This window comes from Mytilus edulis, chromosome 4 (assembly GCF_963676685.1).
Source record: "Mytilus edulis chromosome 4, xbMytEdul2.2, whole genome shotgun sequence".
Taxonomy (NCBI): Eukaryota; Metazoa; Mollusca; class Bivalvia; order Mytilida; family Mytilidae; genus Mytilus; species Mytilus edulis.
Genome location: NC_092347.1, coordinates 50,929,406 through 50,950,358, shown reverse-complemented (window position 1 = coordinate 50,950,358; position 20,953 = coordinate 50,929,406). Strand labels below are relative to the sequence as shown.

At 32.6% G+C, this 20,953-nt stretch overlaps 1 protein-coding gene across 10 annotated transcripts in view; it reads right to left on the bottom strand.

Annotated features, from left to right (window-relative positions):
* Positions 1-20,953, bottom strand: part of LOC139519919 (uncharacterized) — a 71,324-nt gene that overhangs the window by 17,323 nt on the left and 33,048 nt on the right. For 5 of the 10 annotated variants that reach the window (XM_071312230.1, XM_071312231.1, XM_071312229.1 and 2 more), the window contains 4 exons: positions 20,170-20,291; positions 15,089-15,430; positions 14,259-14,372; positions 9,849-9,956 (listed from right to left, as the gene is read on the bottom strand). In XM_071312230.1, the coding sequence (XP_071168331.1) occupies positions 9,849-9,956; positions 14,259-14,372; positions 15,089-15,430; positions 20,170-20,243 (638 nt within the window). In that variant the 5' untranslated portion in view covers positions 20,244-20,291. Of the gene's footprint in view, positions 1-1,910; positions 2,522-9,848; positions 9,957-11,110; positions 11,239-14,258; positions 14,373-15,088; positions 15,431-20,169; positions 20,292-20,953 lie in introns of those variants that run through there. The other 5 variants (XM_071312238.1, XM_071312235.1, XM_071312236.1 and 2 more) reach the window with 4 other exon arrangements.

Here is a 20,953-nt window from a genome sequence, read left to right as displayed (position 1 = left end):
CCAGCTACCCAATGTACATATAACATGTTAGAAAATAATACTTATAAGCCAGTATTGTAAGCACAAGACAAGTGTCTAAGCTTTGCTCAAATAAGAGTGAACATAAAACAAAAACAAAAGTTAAATCTCACAAAGGTCACTGTTTCGCAAACATTGAAATGCATGACAGCATAGGCAGTGAGGAGCGATGGGCTAAAGACTGCTTGTTAGATCTGAAAAATGATGGTCTGGAAGTTCAAGAAATTACCACTGACCCTGATAGCAGTGCATTTAGAGCTGCAGAGTCTCTTTTTAAAGCTGGTAAAACCAATACTCAGCCAATTCATTTTCTAGATACAAGACATGTGTCCGCAAATCATAGAAATTTTATTAAAAAAATGTCAGGTCTGAAGGAAATAATGCCGGCACGATTAGTTTCAGAGAAAGATAAAATGCTAAAAAGGTTTGCATTAGATATGGCAGCATGTTGTCAGGCAGAGTACAATGATGCCTTTGATAAATTCAATATGGACTCTGTACGGGTAAAAGTTCACCTATCATATGCATGTCATGCTATAGTTTCTTGCTATCAGGGTGATCATAACGGGTGTACAAAATATTCCCTTGTTTGTTCAAATAGGAACAGTTTGAAGACATGGACTGAAAAATCAGCTTATCTGAAAAATAACTTAAAATTAAATAAATCAGAGAACACAGCAGCATTGTTACGTGAATGCGTAAAATATCGCCTTGGACCTACCATGCTAAACCGTACATGCAAAAACACTAACACACAAAAAGCTGAAACAACTAACCGTGCAATACGTGCAACTGTACCTAGCAATGCAACATTTACCAGAAACTATAAAGGAAGGGTACATACAGCTATACACAATGTAAATAATGGCCCTGGAGAATCCATCGTTAAACTCTGTAAAGCGGCTGGGGTTCCCATTGAACCAGGAAGTCGTGCTGCCGGAGGTCTGAAAAATATTCAACAAGACAATGAAAAATATAAATTATATAAGCAGTCAAAGCAGTACACAGATCAGAGATGCTAAAAAAAAGCATGAACTATATAAAATTTATGATGAGTATCAAGAGGAAAAAGACTATGAGAAAAACAAACTTTTACCAACAAAACGGCTGGCCGCAAAACAGCCTCAAGAGTATTCGTTTGCCAAAAACTCCGATCAAGACATGTTAAAAATAAATAAATTACCTGCATCAGATAAGAAAACACGGTAAATGATTATATGTACACTGTTTTGTCCGTCTACAGAAAATTCTCTCTATGTTTATACTGTGCGACTCTAAAATCAGGTGCTCCGGTTTAATACATTTGGGGTTATGGCAAAGGTGTGAAATATCTAAATGATCACCGTTTGGAGAGAAACGGGGAAGATTTTCTTTTAATATTCTTTTATCTAGCATATAAGATAATCTGTGAGCTCTTTCAAGAGTTCTAGTGCCATCAGGCCAATTCATAACTTTTTTCCCATAGACCCCATGCTCCAAAGCTCCAACCCACACTGCACAGTCATAATTTCCATAATTTTTTTCACTTTTCTTAGACAAAGCTAAAGCCAATGCATTCCAAAATGATTCCATGTTGTTTCTGTAAAATTAAAACCCAAAAGGGGTCCGAAATTGGGATTCCAGGGAGGCTGACGGGTGAATTCCCATTATTTACCTTATAGGTTGCACTTGTGTAAAACCAGCAATGCAGTTTTCCATAGGAACTGCCTAAATTGCATATGCAGTCACTCTTCATTCAGGAAGTTTTGAGGAGAATGTTATATTTCCCTGGAAAGGAGACATGCACTCCTTTTTTTTGCACTAAAAAAAACATATAGCTGTGCGGCATATTTTCAAGTTTTACTGCCCTCCATTTATAAACATTGCAGGTTCGCACTGAATTTTTCCATGAAAGGAGTATGTTGGATAAGGTCCTAAAATGGCCCCCTTTTTTAGCGTAAATTTCAATTTCGGATTTATTGACCAATATCACGATAAATTATAGCTAATACATTGACTAGATAGGATATAAGCCATTTTGTTGAAAATTTTACGTCTCTGCGTTTCATTATGACGTCACAAGTTGTACTCATATTGATTTTTCACAAAAAAATCAATGAAAATGGGTAAATTTCCAAAGATTATTTGACAGGAAACACAGAGCGCATACGTCGACAACAAAGATCTTTTAAAATAATGTTTGTGAAGACATTTAACATGTCTTATTTGAATATTAAGCTTGTCGACGCCTGCGCTCTATGTTTCCTGGTCCTTTATTTGGTTGAAATCCAGCTGATTTTGTCAAATTTCACCAAAATCCCTCATCTTGACCTTTTTGGGATGTAAAAATCAACGTGTTAGAATTAAACTTTGACAAAAACAGCTCTGTTTAACTTTCTCACATGTCTCTAAGGCAACTTAAAACAATTATTGTCTTGTAACCATGAACTTTATAATTGGGGCCAAATATGGCGCTTACCGAACTTACTCCTTTGACTCAACACCCAAATGTCTTCCAGTCCTCCTGAAAAATAAGTTAAATAAATAGACATTTTTATTTATATCCATTAAATTCTCCAATCAAGTCTTAATTAAAAAAAAATTACTTTGCATCCATGGCAACAACTATGTAAACAGTAGCAGTATTTAATGCACATTCAATTTCTCCCCAAAAGAGGCGTGACTTGCAAATCAACAAAGTGCAACCTTTAAGTTCAAGGGTAACTTTTAAGTTCAGTTTGACTTAAATTCTGATATGTTGGACAATATTGATATTGCTGTAGACTGTATAGAGCACCGGAGATATGAGAAGGCTGTCAAAGTGCTGAAAGAATCAGGGAAATCTTTGAAGAAAAGGAATAAGCTGATTCGTACAGGGAATAAATCTGAAGGTGGTTTGAAAACTGTCGAAGAGTATTTGAATGATAACGTGGCTAGTGACTGAGAGGATGAGAAGCGTATTCCGGCAGCTGATGGCAGAGCATGATGAAATTGAAAACAGTGAAGCAGAATAAGCGTCAAAACATAAAGAAAAGGTCTGTGGAATCTGCTGGTGGCCTGTCAAGTAATGCTCACAACGGTAATAATGGTGGTTTTTCACAGCAACAGCCCTTTTTTGGCAAGGGGGCCTCCACCCCATCACATCTCGTCAGAACAGACCTAGGGACATCTGTTACAATTGTGGTCTGTATGGACATTGGGCTAAAGACTGCCAAAAAGGGGGAAATTCAGCAGCTTCCAGAGGACTCTACTGAGAGATGTCCAGATATTCTTAAGGTACAGAATGTAGACAATTTTGACTCTTTTTATGATTATGAATCCCATACCTGTCAACCTGTGACGATGAAAATGCAGGTCATGACCTGCACTGAAGAATCAAATCTCAGGTCATAAAGCGTACAAACTTTTTCGAGCTGAATTTCAGTATTTATTGTACATTTTTCTTATAATTTAAATCAAAGTTACCAAAACATCAATGCATGTTCACTTGGTTAAGTAATTTTAAATCTTATTTATTATTGTTTCATTGCACTTTTAAAAGATTTTTATAAATTTGTGTCACAGTCTTATGCTCTTTACTCATCGTGGTGATGTAATTCAACCTCACGCACCAAATACTAGGATATATTTTCCATAAGTAATTCTATAATGTTTGAAACCAGCTATTCAGCCATAAAACACATCATTAAATTTACAACAAATGGAAGTTTTTAACGACCTTGACTGGCTATACAGCCCTTGCACGGTCGGTCATTAAATTTCAATTGAAATTAGACTTATAATAAAATATAGTAATACAGTTAAAAGAAGTATAGTTGAACAAAATAATTTTCAACTTTTTTTTTTTAAATTGTATAAAGGTATAAAAATAATGAAAAGTTATATTTCAATATGTATTTGAATTTTATTTTTTTTAAGATTTAATCTTTTTCACCCCAAAAACGTAAATATAAGGAATAATTTTGAATGGTGACAAAAAAGGGGAAGTAAATCTAGTTGAAATATGTTTGTAAAACAACAGTGCAATTTATTTACGACCTTAAAGCTAAGGTAATTGGTATTTATTAACAGTGTGTTTGCACCAAAGCTGTTAAGTGAAGCCATGCACTTAATGGGCAACTTAATCTGACAGTTTACACAGGTAGATGAACTTTCTGTTCATGGAAGAATTACGAATTTGCCGGTATTTCAAAGGAATATTACTTATGAAATCAATCTCAAGGCTAAGAAATACAGGTGAAAACCGGTCATTTTCGGAATTCTCGGGTTATTCAATGACCCGGTGGGTGTCCCTGGTGATCCCTCAAAATTGTGAAAATCTCGGGTCACACCCGCAGAATACGGGTCAGTTGACAGGTATGGAATCCAGTACCTCTTGTAAAAATGTTAAAAATAGACTGAAAAATTCTTTGGATTTTTGGAAAAATATTAATGCTTCAAAGTTTTTTTTAGATTTAATTGAGAATGGTTATAAAATACCTTTAATAAATGAACCAGAGAGTGTTTTGCTAAGAAGTAATAAATCTGCTTTAGAACATAAAGATTTTGTAGAAAAGCCAGTTCAAGAATTAATTGATGCTAGCTTGATAAAAGAGGTATCGAACAGACCGCATGTTGTTAACCCGTTAACTGTATCGATTAATTCATCAGGTAAAGGTTGTTTAATTTTAGTCTTGAGACAAGTAAACTAGCAAGTTGTTAATAGTAAAATTAAGTTTTAATAGAAAAACTATAGTCTGTCATATAACAGAGCGAGAGAATTAATTAAATGTGCATTATTCGAGATTGGTTGTAACTCTAAAAGATTTTGGTCTACATAGTTTTAGATCAGGTGGTGCTACAGCTGCCGCTCAAAACAATATTTAAGATAGGTTATTTAAAATGCATGGTTGGTTGAAATCAGATCAAGCTAAAGACGGCTATGTATTAGAAAGTTAACAGAAGCGTTTGTCAGTATCTCAAAATCTTTTTTTTTTATAATTTATTTTTTTTATTCATCATGGATTAACAGGCATTTACATAAGTTATCTATAGAGGCACATAATAAAGCAAGCGAGAAAAATAAGCATAATCAAGCAAAAAAGAGTAAACAAAAATAATACTAATAATACGATATATGAACGAAATATGGATGAAGTATAACATTTTCATCAAAAAATATATAGTGATAATGGAAATTACATTTCAAGCACATCTATACATAATAATTCACTATTAAATTAATTAATGATTTTATCCCAGGGGTTCCAGTACATGTTATAATCTTTCACACTCATATTTTTTGAGGAAATATGTTTTTCTAAAACTAAATTTTCTTTGATATAATTTTTAAGTCCCTCTATCTATATGAGGTTTTTCCTCTCGCATCTTTGATCTGTATATAAAATACTTTACTAGTAAAATGACTTTATTTTTTATAAAATTAAGTTTATAGTTATCATACAGACCAAACATGACTATATCTATATTAAGTGGAATTTCAATATGTGTTGTTTCAAAAATCCAGGCATTCAGGTGGTGCCAAATGTCTGCTACAATATGACAGCCCCACAATAAGTGTTCTATGCTTTCTGGTTCTTCCTTGCAAAATGTACATAAATTACACTGTACTCGGTTCATCTTTAAAAGTAAAGTATTAGTACCTAAAATACGGTGAATAATTCGATATTGAAACCAACAGAGCTTGGTATTTTTTGAAATTTTAGTGACACAGTTATGGATTTTTTTCCAATCCCCTACAACGTTATTCAATATACCCTCCCATTTTCGCTCAGCTGCTATTACAACTGGTATTGCACCTTTATTTAATATATTATACATGTCTTTTGAACCTTTGTTTGACTTGAAAAAAATGTTAATATTAAAAGGTAACAGAGCTTGTTGTTGTTTTTTCCCTTTCAGTGTTGATTCCCATAGATTGTAACCATTTTTTTAATGCTACTTTAATACCATAAAATTGTAAAAATGTGGGTTTAAAAGTATATAACTGTTCAAAATTTTGATAAGACAATATATTTCCTTGCTCATCTAGAAGGTCATTTACAGTCCATACCCCGTTTTGTGCCCAACTTCTATAATAAACACTGACGTTATTAATTTTAATGTTCTCATTATTCCATATAGATGAAGATATGACTTCCTCAAAATAACGAGGATGTCGGAATCTCGACATGTTTTTCCAGGCACAAATAACTTCTTTCCAAAAAACGTTATCTAATTTTTTAGTTGTTCCAAAATAAGCCAACTCTGTAAAATTTATATTTTGTGTAGCAGTAAATAATTTGACCCACTTTGAATTTGAATTAAATAATCTCCTAACCCAGGTCAATTTTAGCCCTTGTATAAAATTTCTCAAATTAATCATTTTTAAACCACCTCTGCAGTATTCTTGACATAAGAGCTCCCGATTTACCTTGTCAGGTTTACTATCCCAAATGAAAGCATAAATTTTACTATTGAGTTGTTGTAGTACATTTTCATCTGGACTTGGGATGGATAAGAACAGATGATTCAATTTTGATATAATTAAAGATTTTATAATAGTTATTTTACCAAACGGAGTAAGCGACTGTTTTGACCATTTTTGTATAATACTTTCTATTTCTTGAATTCGAGGAGCATAATTTAGATTTAGCATTCTATCCAAATCAACACCAAAAGTGATACCCAATAATTTGAAGGTACTGGAACCCCATTTCAATCCCCATTTTACGCATATTTTATCTTGACTATGTTTTTTACTTCCTATCCATATAACATTTGTTTTATCTTAGTTAATTTTCAGTCCTGATATCTCAGCATAGAATTGTAAGATACGGAGGGATGCATCTAAAGAGGAAGGAGATCCATCTAAAATAAGTGATGTATCATCAGCATATTGAGACAATATAAACTCTGTATCATCTATCGTAATACCTTTAATATCATTACTATTTCTGACTAAAATGCCAAGTATTTCTGCACATAGCAAGAAAAGGTAAGGAGACAAAGGATCTCCTTGTCTACAACCTCTTTCCACACGAAAAAAATCTGACAGACAACAATTTTGAGTCACTGTTGAAGAAATATTATTATAAAATGTTTTTATCCAGTTCATGATGGATTCTCCAAGATTAAAATATTTAAGTGTCTCAAATAAAAATGACCAGGAGATAGAGTCGAATGCTTTTTCAAAATCAATTAATAGTAATATACCGGGGATGTCATTTTCCTCTGTGAAATGTAAAATATCGTATATAAGTCTACACTCTACAGTTCTCCCCAATAAATCTCCCCGGAATAAAGCCTGTTTGGTCAGAATTAATTAGTTTATTAAGAACTGACTTAATTCTCTCTGCTATACAGCTAGATGCTAATTTATAAGTTGAGTTTAAAAGGGTAATTGGACGCCAATTTTTTAAAAACTGTCTTGATTTACCTTCCTTTGGGATACATGTGATTACTCCCTGCTTCTGTGTGACAGACATTTCCCCTATTTCATATGCATCATTTATTGACCTGAAGACAAATTTTCCAATATCTATCCAAAAAACTTTAAAAAAAATCTGCTGTGAAGCCATCTGAACCAGGGCTTTTATTATTTTTCATCCTTTTTAGTGCTTGTGTTAGCTCACTAAAGGTAATATTACCTTCTAAAGAATCTTTTTCATTATCTCTTAATTTAGGTGTTTGAAATGGTAATTCCCCTGATAGATTGACATCTTTTATACACTCTTGTCTTCTGTAAAGCTTCTCATAAAATAATTTTGTTTGCGTCAATATTTCCTTTTGATTTTCTACTACAGTGTTATCATTAATAATAATTTTTTTAATAGTTTTATTTATAAAATTTTGGGTTTCTAGGTTACAAAAATAATTAGTTGGCCTCTCTCCTTCTTTAATCCACTCGGTTCTTGACCTAACGTATTGACCTTTAATCTTGTTTTGTCGCAAAATTCGAAGTTCACATTTTTTAATCTCTATTACATTTAAATTGTCCTCAGTGATTGTGTTTTGTTCTAATTTTTGTATTTCTTCTGTAAGTTTTTTTTCCTGTTTTACCCTTTCCCTTTTTATATATGTCGAATAAGAAATAGTCTTACCTCTGATCTCATTAAGAAGTGTTTCAAAATAATTGGTCACTGATTGTAAATTGTATATCAAAATCATCAATAATACTGTTTAAAGCATCTCTGCTATAACCTAGCACTGCATATTGCTCAACTGTGCTAATAATTGTTTTTTTAATTAATTTTACATATTTAGTGTCTTGAAGGAGAGAGTTGTTGAATTTCCAGAGGCCCCTGCCTTTTATAAACTCATTTATCTTCAAAGTCAAAATTACTGGTGAATGGTCTGATCTGTAGCTATTGCCAATGTTTATATCACATATGTCATCTATAAGGCTTTCTGAGATCAAAAAGAAATCTAACCATGATTGTTTAAATGGATTTTTTTTCTCCATGTAAATCTTTTAAGATCAGGGTATCTCTCTCTAAATGGATCCACAAGAGTCTTATATTTTATAATTTCTAAAATTTTATCCCTTGATTTTGGATTATTTATATGTTTATAATTATGGGTATCTAGGTCAAAATTCTGAACAAGATTAAAGTCCCCACAAATCAGACACAATTGATTATCAAAAAAGTATATGATTTCTGTTAGTTTGTCATAGAAGCAAAGTATCTCAAAATCTTGGTATATGATATGTACTTAAGGATGTACTTAGGTGAGGTTTTGGAATTTGTGTCAAATGTTCGGACTCCTTGGTGTTTTTCCATACAATACAATGTAAAATATTTTGCCCCATAACACCCATTTGTTTTTTCATATAAGACTTAATAGCTCATGAATGGTCATTTACCAAAATTTTAGAAGATTCTTAATTCTCTGTCTTTTGTTTTGAGACCTAATAATATCAATGCAAATATAAGGTAAAAGTCTGAGTCAACCTTTTCCCGCCATATTCTAAATCTCAAATATCTCGAAAAGGAGGTCCATGACCTATCAATATTTTTAGCTTATTTTTATCCTTAATTGATGCCCTACCACCTTATAGTATAAATTTTAACTTCTTAATTTATTAATTTTCACCTAACCTCACCTAAGTACATCCTTAATGTCAAGTTTGCTTTCTTTGTACGTCGAGATGGTCATTGCGCCTAACAATACCTAAATAATTATGTATTTAGTTTTCTATTATGACTTTATCGTATAAAGGTACATATCTGAATGTGCTCAGATATGTATGCTTTACAAAAACCTAGAGAGATTTAGCACATAAATACTTTATGTTCGTTTGAACACAGTGAATTTAGAACATAATGCTTATTATGTTGGTTTATGTAGATAAAGTAAAGTTATCTCCCCTTTATTAAGATTCTGATCAGTTGATGGACATGTGTTTGGAATAGCCTTCAGTATATAAATTGATAAATCAAACAATTGCAAAATTTAAATTAAAAAATTCATTTTGGTCTCTTTGTGGACAGTTGTCTCATTGGCAATCATACCACATCTTTTTTTTTATACTTGCAAGTGTGGTATTTCACTGTCAAATTGCATCAATTATATTATTATTTGTAAAAAAGCTACGGACTGTAAAAACAAAATGTTTCCATAGAGTTTTATTTATAACATAAATAATGAAAACATGTTTGTGTAATGGTACATTATCTGCTTCAAGCTTTGCACTGTTGTTTTCTTTTACTTATTCATTATCAGAGGCAAGTTAGAGGGGGGGCCCTTACCTGGAAAAAATTTGGCTGATTTTATAGGGAATCACCGAAGCATGACCCAAGCTGGCCCCCTTTTAGGCAGTCAGCAGGCCTATACCATGGAAAACCTTAATACAGTTATACATCACTTACTTTATCATTTGCCCATTTCTTGTACAAGAATTTTGATTTTCCATCATCTCCAAGGACAAATTTAAAAGTGTGGGGTTGGGAATGGTCACTGATTGGATTGATAAAATCCTGAAATAGAAGAAAACAGTGTTAAATATTACTGTGTTATTAAGCTGTTTCTGCATTGGCCCTGTTTTAGATTTGAGGTTAGCTGTATTGGACCTGAGACTAATGTGCATTACTAAATCACAGATTTCCATTATAAGTCATTGGACCTTACAAAACACTGAACATCATTTAAACTTTCTTTATATGATATTAAGTTAAAAAAAAAGTTGCCACTTATTTAAGCGACATTTTGATTCAAACAATGTTCCATTCGTGTTAATAATGCATAGCTGTGATTTTCTAATGCATGACTGTAGCTAATTCTTCATTCATAATTACCAGTTGTCGAAATTTTCCTTTTATAAAACATGGGCATTTCTATACATAATGTAGTTAGTTGGTTAATAATTATCAATAATAGGCTGTTTTACAAGGTAAGTATGTTGGCAGTATTGACTATATATCTCCTATCATTGCTGCCCAAGTTATATGACTAGGACAGACTTCCTACGTGTCACTTCCTGATTTTTTTCAATTTTATAGTTAGGGGTCTGACATCATTCCAGTTACAACTAAGAGTGTGCAATAACATGTATATTGACACCTGCTGAATAATGCCTTCTCAAAGGGCAATAAGTATCATGGCACTTCTCAGTACGTAAACAAACAAATTATAAGATATAAATAAATAAAAGAAAGGGAATTGTAGCACGTTCTTTTAAAAAGAACTACATTGACATCATCATTCATTGTGTGTCTTGCTATGCCCCATGGTTGCCTAAATTTTTGTATTGCTTTTGCAAGACGACTTAATCCTTTGAGTCCCAGGACACAAAGATATGTCCATTACATAAACATGTAGTTATTATTTTAATTGACTAAAGCTTGTTAATAAACAGACTGAATCCATACATATGTACAATGTGTATATATATTATACTGATATAATAATGTAACATGTCACATGCATTTTATATAAGAAGATCTCATAGATTCAAACTATTTTTTTCTCACAAATTCACAAATTGAATAAAAGTCAAAAGGACTTTCATGTTAAGGTCATGATCCAGTTTACAAATCAAATATGATATTCTTGAATAAAATAGGATTTAAATTGAGGGTCTGATCCATCAATTTTGTTTTTGAGTAGCAAACTGTCACAATGACTTCTGTACCTTAATCCAATTTGTAACATCATAAACATTATTTGTTTCACTTGGTGGGGTTTTGGTTGGAAGCAGTTTTCAAACGCATGCATTAGTCTTGGTAGTGTAAAAGCTGCATGTTCAACCATACTGAAAATCTGAAAAAAATGTTTGTTAAAATTATGTATGAAATAAATGAAGATATGTAATGTAAGAAAGCAGCTGTATCATAAAATGATGAATTCCATTTAATTGTATGATTACATGAAAGAACAAGTGAAACTGCGAGCTACTGCTCATTGATGATACCCCCGCCGCAAGTGGATAATATTAATAGTGTAAAAATATGGAAGTGTTCGGTAAACAGGAAGTTGTCGAGTGATGAATCTGAAAACGCATCACACGGTATAGCTGACTTATAAAAATCCTGAAACCAAATTTCAGAAATCCTTGTATTGTAGTTCCTGAGAAAAATGTGACGAAAATTTTTAACTTGGTTATTATGTGTAAAATCATACAAGTGTTCGGTAAACAGGAAGATGTCGAGTGATGAATCTGAAAACGCATCACACGGTATACCTGACTTATATAAATCCTGAAACCAAATTTCAGAAATCCTTGTATTGTAGTTCCTGAGAAAAATGTGACGAAAATTTGCAACTTGGCTATCATGTGTAAAATCATACAAGTGTTCGGTAAACAGGAAGTTGTCAAGTGATGAATCTGAAAACGAATCACACTGTATAGCTGACTTATATAAATCCTGAAACCAAATTTCAGAAATCCTTGTATTGTAGTTCCTGAGAAAAATGTGACGAAAATTTTCAACTTGGCTATCATGTGTAAAATCAGACAAGTGTTCGGTAAACAGGAAGTTGTCAAGTGATGAATCTGAAAACGCATCACACGGTATGGCTGACATATATAAATGTTGATACCAAATTACAGAAAGGGTGGATGTGTAGTTCCTGAGAAAAATGTGACGAAAGTTTCATGGGACAGACTGACTGACGGACTGATGGACGGACTGACGGACGGACTGACAGACAGAGGTAAAACAGTATACCCCCCTTTTTTAAAGCGGGGGTATAATTAACTCATTTAAAGTAAACACAAGAGTGCACAGTATGCTAAACTGTCTCAGCTTCTTTACTAATCATTGATATTATGTTAATAGTCCTAAATATAAAGCTACAACTGTCATAGACTTAACCAAGAAAACTAAACATAGACCAATGAACCATGAAAATGAAGACAATGTCAGATGAACCATGCCAAACAGGCATGTATAGCTAACAATTCTTCTATACAACAAATATAGTTGACCTATTGCTTATAGTTTTAGAAAACAGACCAAAAATTAAAAACTTAACACTGAGCAATGAACCATGAAAATGAGTTCAAGGTCAAATAAAGCCTGCATGACTGACATATAGATCATAAAATATTTCCATACACCAAATATAGTAGACCTATTGCATACAGTATAAGAAAAACAGACCAAAACACAAAAACTTAACTGTAACCACCAAGGATCCGGAAATTTTTTCACCTAATTTCGGTCATTTTCGGATAACTTAAAAGTTGGTGCCCTTTTTCAAACAAAGATTGTGTGTATTATGCTCATACAGTCATACTCGTAGCATCAACGAACTTGTTTAACTGTTGCATCGCATTTACTTCAGAAATTTCCCTACCATTTTCCTTAAAATCGATCTTGAGCAATAAAAGGAAGGCAACAGTTTAAAAATGAAATGATTTTAATGACTCAAAACGGTAAATTTCTCAAACTTCGCTTACGTTTCTTTCCATTTTTTAAGACAAAATTTTAACCGGATGTTTTACGACAATAGTAAAACGACCAATTCCGGACTCATTTCCGGGATTAATTTTGTTTATCAAATTCACAGGAAATCGTTTGGCTTTTTAACTGTTTTACCTTTAATAGTGTTTGAATATTAATTATAATAGTTGGACTTGTTTAATTGAGCATGAAATCTTTTTGAATTTACGATTTAGTGTCTAATTTTAGGAAGAGCATTTCAAGCATGCGTATTAGTAAACAAAGCATGTGTGTTTGTAGTGAAACAATATTTTGTTCTACGTAAATTAATTTAATTTTAAATCAGAATTAACAATTGTCTAAGCTGAGAAAAGTAATTAAATAATGCAGACAGTTGTTATGAACTTTTAATTTCTTTAAAAAATTAGTTCTGAGCTTGTGATCAATAGAAAATTTAATTAAAAACACAGGTAAAGAGATTAGCGATCATTAGCCAATATTTCCCCGAGGCATTACTATAGTTATAAGGAGGGCCCTCAGGATTAAAACACTTTACTGGAGTGGCAGTTTTATAACAGGAAAAGGATAACAAACAAAAAATTAGTTCAAAATGGCGATTTAGACAATGTTAGAAACTCGATCTCAACGAAATGACATTAAATGACCGAAATTGTTTCTGTAAAAAAATAAAATTTGTCCTAAATCCCAATTACTCATTTAGGACAAAATACTTTCAGTTTAGGTCAAGACTGGCATATATGACCGTTTCCGGACCCTTGGTAACCACTGAACCATCAAAATGAGGTCATGGTCAGATGACACCTTACAGTCCTTCCATAAATCGAATATACTGCTTATGATATCTTGTTCACTGATTCATGAAATGAGGTCAAGGTCAAGGGAAAACTATTTGACCGGCATGAGGACCTCGCAAGGTATTCACATACCACAAATAGTTATCCTATTACTTATTATACTAGTAAGAGAGAATTTAACATTACACAGAAATCTTTACTTTTTTTCAAATAGTGACTGAACTATGAAAATGAGATCAAGGCCATTGGACATGTGATTGACGAAAAGTTTGTAACATGAGGCATCTATATACAAAGTATGAAGCATCCAGGTCTTCCACCTTCGAAAATATCTAGTGTTGTAGCTGCAGCAATATCACTTTCCCTATGTCGAGCTTTCTGTGACAAAAGTTGCAGGCTCAACAATAAGCAGTTGCATTTCATTTTTTTTTTTAGCATAATGCAAATAAAAGCATTATCCAAGGAGTTACTGTTCTAATAACTTGATATTGTGTAAAAGCTGATTGAACCCATGACATACAATGTAATGAACTATATGCAAAGATTTTGTTAATGTCTTAATAGAGGGAATTATATTTACCTTGAAAAAAACTGATCGATGTCTTCATGAGTGTGGCCAACCATCAAAAAAGAAACCTTGATTTTTTTTAACACTTTCAGTTCAACCAAGAGGCTGAGAAATCCAAATACAAATCTAGAACACAATAAGTTATGAATTACAAATAATCATATACTATTTAAATTGTGATCAACAGTAAATAATTATATTAGATGTATGTTTCATTATAATACATTATTCTGATTGGCTAACTGCACATCATGTGTTATTCCTTAAGCAATTGCATTACACAATAAAACTTATCATTCACATGAAGACCGACAATAAAGTGCACAGGTGAATTAAATAAAAATTGATAAAATTCGTGTTTTCATGAGCATAGCTAAAAAAATGTAATTCTAAGTATTGAATGCTTCTTTTTGTAACTTCATAGAGTTGTTAAAGTGTTGACAGCGCTTCATACAAAATGTTCTTCGGTCAATGCTTTTACACCCCAATGAAGTTACAAAAAGAAGCATTCAATTCTTGAATATTTTTTCAAGATTTACTATCTTGTTATGAACAAGTCCTATTTCTATTGATATCTGAAAAATATTTCTAAATCATCTTCATAAATTTCACCTTTAAATAAAAGTTACCAAGGTTTACCAATGATTAGTTGTATACAATTACTAAAATTGAATTTGTTTCAAGCAGTCATGAATTACTGTATGATGTTCAGTTCATGCCTGTCATGTTTTAAGGAGTAACATTTAATGTTTTCTGCATCACAAATGAGAACAAAAATTGACAGTTGCATCCAAGTGTGAATGTTCTTTTATTTATTTTTAAAACATACAGTATCACCATACCTGTTTTTATTTTCCCTGGCACAGTTGTCCATTTGAAGGTAAAGAACATCAGGAAGACTGTCTTTAGTCATAAGGAGAATATTTAGGATTACATGGATTGTCAAGTTGGAGGAGTGTGCATACTGGTACCAATCAAAAAATCCATATAATCCTACGCCATGCACCAGTGCTCCGACCAAATGCGTTTTCAATTTCCACATTCCTGATGTAAGGGAAGACATGTATAAAAAATGAGGTATCTCAGTCTTTGATTGGTCCATGCCATCTATAATCATTGACATATATTTATCTGGGTGTTGTCTGGCTTTATGGACATGTTTGTAGTATTTCCTCCTTTCAAGGCTAATAAAAAAATTGATAACATAATTATATGGTAATAATAATCTATCTAAGTGTGTCTTGCATAAATCATGAACATTTGCACTTACAAACTCAAATTGGTAAAAGTTAAAATGAAAATAGATTAAACAGAAGTAATCCTGACTGCTATACTCTAAAATATATTTCAAAACAATAATGTGTCCCCAGTACAAGGGATGCCCCACACACACTATCATTTACTATGTTCACTGGACCGTGAAATTGGGGTAAAAACTGTAATTTGGCATTAGAAAAGAAGGATCATATTGTACAGAACATGTGTACTAAGTTTCAAGTTGATTGGACTTCAACCTCATCAAAAACATTTAACCTGAAGTGGGATGGATGGATTGTCAAACGAACGGACACACAGACCACAAAAAATAAGGCCCCTCTACTATCCTAGGTGGGAACTAAAAGAAATTTATTTCTGTTCTGTTAAGGAATAAAAATTCTAATTCAAAGAGGGGAAAATGAATTTTGAATCCAGATTTTCACCATACCTTCTAGTGTTAAGTTTTGAAAAGAATAAGTTGATTGGTCGACTAAAAAGTAAAAAATCTGAATAAGACAAAACTAGAGGCTCTAAAGAGCCTGTGTCGCTCACCTTGGTATATGTGAATATTAAACAAAAGAAACAGATGGATTCAAGACAAAATTGTGTTTTGGTGATGGTAATGTGTTTGTACATCTTACTTTACTGAACATTCTTGCTGCTTACAATTATCTCTATAATGAACTTGGCCCAATGAAAATTGTTAAAAATTGACTATAAAGGACAATTTAAGGACATTAACTCCTTAGGGGGTCAATTGACCATTTCAGTCATGTTGACTTATTTGTAAATCTTACTTTGCTGAACATTATTGCCTTTTACAGGTTGTCTCTATCTATAATAGTATTCAAGATAATAACCAAAAACAGCAAAATTTCCTTAAAATTACAAATTTAGGGGCAGCAATCCAACAATGGGTTGTTCAATTCATCTGAAAATTTCAGGCCAGATAGATCTTGACCTAATAAACAATTTGACCCTCGTTAGGTTTGCTCTAAATGCTTTGGTTTTTGAGTTATAAGCCAAAAACTGCATTTTACCCCTATGTTCTATTTTTAGCCATGGCGGCCATCTTGGTTGGATGGCCAGGTCATCGGACACATTTTTTAAACTAAATACCCCAATGATGATTGTGGACAAGTTTGGATTAATTTGGCCCAGTAGTTTCAGAGGAGAAGATTTTTGTAAAAGATACTAAGATTTACGAAAAATGGTTCAAAATTGACTATAAAGGGCAATAACTCCTAAAGGGGTCAACTGACCATTTCGGTCATGTTGACTTATTTGTAAATCTTACTTAGCTGAACATTATTGCTGTTTACTGTTTATCTCTAACTATAATAATATTCAAGATAATAACCAAAAACAGTAAAATTTCCATAAAATTACCAATTCAGGGGCAGCAACCCAACAACGGGTTGTCCGATTCACCTGAAAATTTCAGGGCAGATAGATCATCTTGACCTGATAAAAAATTTTACCCCATGTCAGATTTGCTCTAAATGCTTTGGTTTTTGAGTTTTAAGCCATAAACTGCATTTTACCCCTATGTTCTATTTTTAGCCATGGCGGCCTTCTTGGTTGGTTGGCCGGGTCATCGGACACATTTTTTAAACTAGATACCCCAATGATGATTGTGGACAAGTTTGGATTAATTTGGCCCAGTAGTTTCAGAGGAGAAGATTTTTGTAAAAGATTACTAAGATTTACGAAAAATGGTTCAAAATTGACTATAAAGGGCAATAACTCCTAAAGGGGTCAACTGACCATTTCGGTCATCTTGACTTATTTGTAAATCTTACTTAGCTGAACATTATTGCTGTTTACAGTTTATCTCTATCTATAATAATATTCAAGATAATAACCCAAAACAGTAAAATTTCCATAAAATTACCAATTCAGGGGCAGCAACCCAACAACGGGTTGTCCGATTCATCTGAAAATTTCAGGGCAGATAGATCTTGACCTGATAAACAATTTTACCCCCATGTCAGACTTGCTCTTAATGCTTTGGTTTTTGAGTTATAAGCCAAAAACTGCATTTTACCCCTATGTTCTATTTTTAGCCATGGCGGTCATCTTGGTTGGATGGCCAGGTCATCGGACACATTTTTTAAACTAGATACCCCAATGATGATTGTGGACAAGTTTGGATTAATTTGGCCCAGTAGTTTCAGAGGAGAAGATTTTTGTAAAAGATTACTAAGATTTACGAAAAATGGTTCAAAATTGACTATAAAGGGCAATAACTCCTAAAGGGGTCAACTGACCATTTCGGTCATGTTGACTTATTTGTAAATCTTACTAAGCTGAACATTATTTCTGTTTACAGTTTATCTCTAACTATAATAATATTCAAGATAATAACCAAAAACAGTAAAATTTCCATAAAATTACCAATTCAGGGGCAGCAACCCAACAACAGGTTGTCCGATTCATCTGAAAATTTCAGGGCAGAAAGATTATCTTGACCTGATAAACAATTTTACCCCATGTCAGATTTGCTCTAAATGCTTTGGTTTTTGAGTTTTAAGCCAAAAACTGCATTTTAACCCTATGTTCTATTTTTAGCCATGGTGGCCATCTTGGTTAGTTGGCCGGGTCACCGGACACATTTTTTAAACTAGATACCCCAATGATGATTGTGGCCAAGTTTGGTAAAATTTTGGTAAAATTTGGCCCAGTAGTTTCAGAGAAGAAAATTTTTGTAAAAGCTAACGACGGACGACGACGACGACGGACAAAGGAAGCCAAGTGATGAGAAAAGCTCACTTGGCCCTTTGGGCCAGGTGAGCTGAAAATCATAATCCCCTTAAAGTTAAATGGTTGATGACATTAATTAACTTGATGTTGCTTGCTGCTGTATTTCACAAGTGTTTTGTAAAATTATAAATCATGCTGTTTCTACAATTTGATATCCTTAAAATTGCAACCGCCATCTTTGTTCATGCACCTTTTAATTAATATTATTTGATTACTTGATATAAGAAAGCATCAAGTTTGAAATACTTGAAATTATTAATAAAACTCCTTGAACAAGAATGTGTCCAAAGTACACGGATGCCCCACTCGCACTATCATTTTCCATGTTCAATGGACCGTGAAAATGGGTAAAAAAATATAATTAGGCATTAAAATTAGAAAGATCATATCATAGGGAACATTTGTACTAAGTTTCAAGTTGATTGGACTTCAACTTCATCAAAAACTACCTTGACCAAAAACTTTAACCTGAAACTCGCACTTTCATTTTCTATGTTCAGTGGACCGTGAAATTGGGGTCAAAAGTTTAATTTGTCTTTAAAATTAGAAAGATCATATCATAAGGAACATATGTACTAAGTTTCAAGTTGATTGGACTTCAGCTTCATCAAAAACTACCTTGACCAAAAACTTTAACCCGAAGCGGGACAGACGGACGGACGAACGAACGGACAGACGGACGAACGGACGGACGAACAGACGCACAGACCAGAAAACATAATGCCCCTCTACTATCGTAGGTGGGGCATAAAAATATTCTAATGCAATTTTTATGTAACATGTTTTTTTCATTGGTTAAAGGTTACCATCAGTTGACCAGGTGTAACTAAGGAGGGAACCACAATTTTAAATTGATTGGATCAACAAATGTTGGATTACAACAACATTATCAAAAATAAAACAACACCTACCTTAAATTCCCCATTTTAATGTGATTTTATCTGAATTTGAAACGTAACAGTTCAAAAGATCACCGATTTGTAGGTTTTTATATTTAGCCATGACGTCTTTGCACCAAAATTATTCATGAAGTTCTGCAGTTTTTTTCCATTTGACAAATGAGTATGTTCGGTAAGGTCATTAAATGGCCCCCATTTTTAGCGTCAATTTCAAATTCGGATTTATTGACCAATATCACAATAAATTATAGCTTATACAGTGACTAGATAGGAAATAAGCCATTTTGTTGAAAATTTTACGTTTTTGCGTTTCATTATGACGTCACAAGTTGTACTCATATTGATTTTTCACGAAAAAATCAATGAAAATGGGTAAATTTCCTATAGATTATTAGACAGGAAACATAGAGCGCATACGTCGACAACAAAGATCTTTTAATATAGTGTTTGTGAAGACATTTCACATGTTTTATTTGAATATTAAGTTTGTCGACGCCTGCGCTCTATCTTTCCTGGTCCTTAAATTGGTTGAAATCTAGCTGTTTTTGTCAAATTTCACCAAAGCCCTTTATTTTGACCTATTTGGGATGTAAAAATCAACGTGTTAGAATAAAATTTTAACAAAAACAGTTCTGTTAAACTTTCTCACATATCTTTAAGGCAACTTAAAACATTTATTTTCTTGTTACTATGAACTTTATAATTGGGGCCAAATATGGCCCTTACCGAACTTACTCCTTTATACTTTTTTTCAAGCTCTAATGTATTATTTGGTTTTGTAATGCATTAGAATCAGAATAACAGTACTGTAGTTGAAGAGTAGTCACCGTAAATTTTGATTTGACGGTCACAAATTTCCATTTTACTTATTTACAGTCTCGTTACGCATCAACAGTAAAAGTGCATTTGCAACTGTCAAATCGACAATTGACAGATTCAAATTTTCAACTACAGTATAGTTATTCCATAAATACCATAATTTGGCATTTAAAATAATTTGTTACCTTTGCTTTATTAAATGCTGTTCTCTGGTTCTATTTAATTCCATTCTGGCATTTTGGTCCTTAGTTTCAACCATCTTGGTTTTTATCTGTGTACATATGTTACATTTTGATAGCCTTGAATTCTGTAAAAATATATTAAGAACATTGGTTTCTCCCGAGTTGACCACTTATATAGCTAAATTGCTATTTTTTTTTAAGTGTATTAATATTGTTGGCTTCTGCATTTTAGGTATTGAAAAAAAGAAGACCTTTATCAACCATTCATTTAAGCTCACAATCTGCCTCCGAAAGAAGCATACATTTTTGTTAATGTTCTTTTTTTAATGTTGAACTAACAGGAGAAATAGAGGTTATATCGAAATAAAAAAAGAAAGAAATTACAGAAATCGCTTAAATTTTATATTTATTTAGTTTATGTACAGCTTATTTAAAACAATAATAAAAAATATAGGTTACCGATGAGTTAAAAAAATATTTCAATCTTAATGCCAAAAAATGGTATTTTTGCACCAAAGGGAGATAATTTGGAGATTTTTCAATGATATAAACATTTTAAAAGTCATCTGGAGCCCAACCGAATCGATAATTTTGATTGATTTTTGTACCAGATCATGAAGCATTAACTAATAATGTAATAAATAATATGTGTAATGAAAAAACAAATGTTTAATTTTTTGCTGAAATTTTTGTGAGCCTCCTGAACTCTACTCTAATACTACAAAAATTGCTGGATTACATTGACTTCTTTTTTATATTTCAATCCACAATGTGACATTGTGGATTC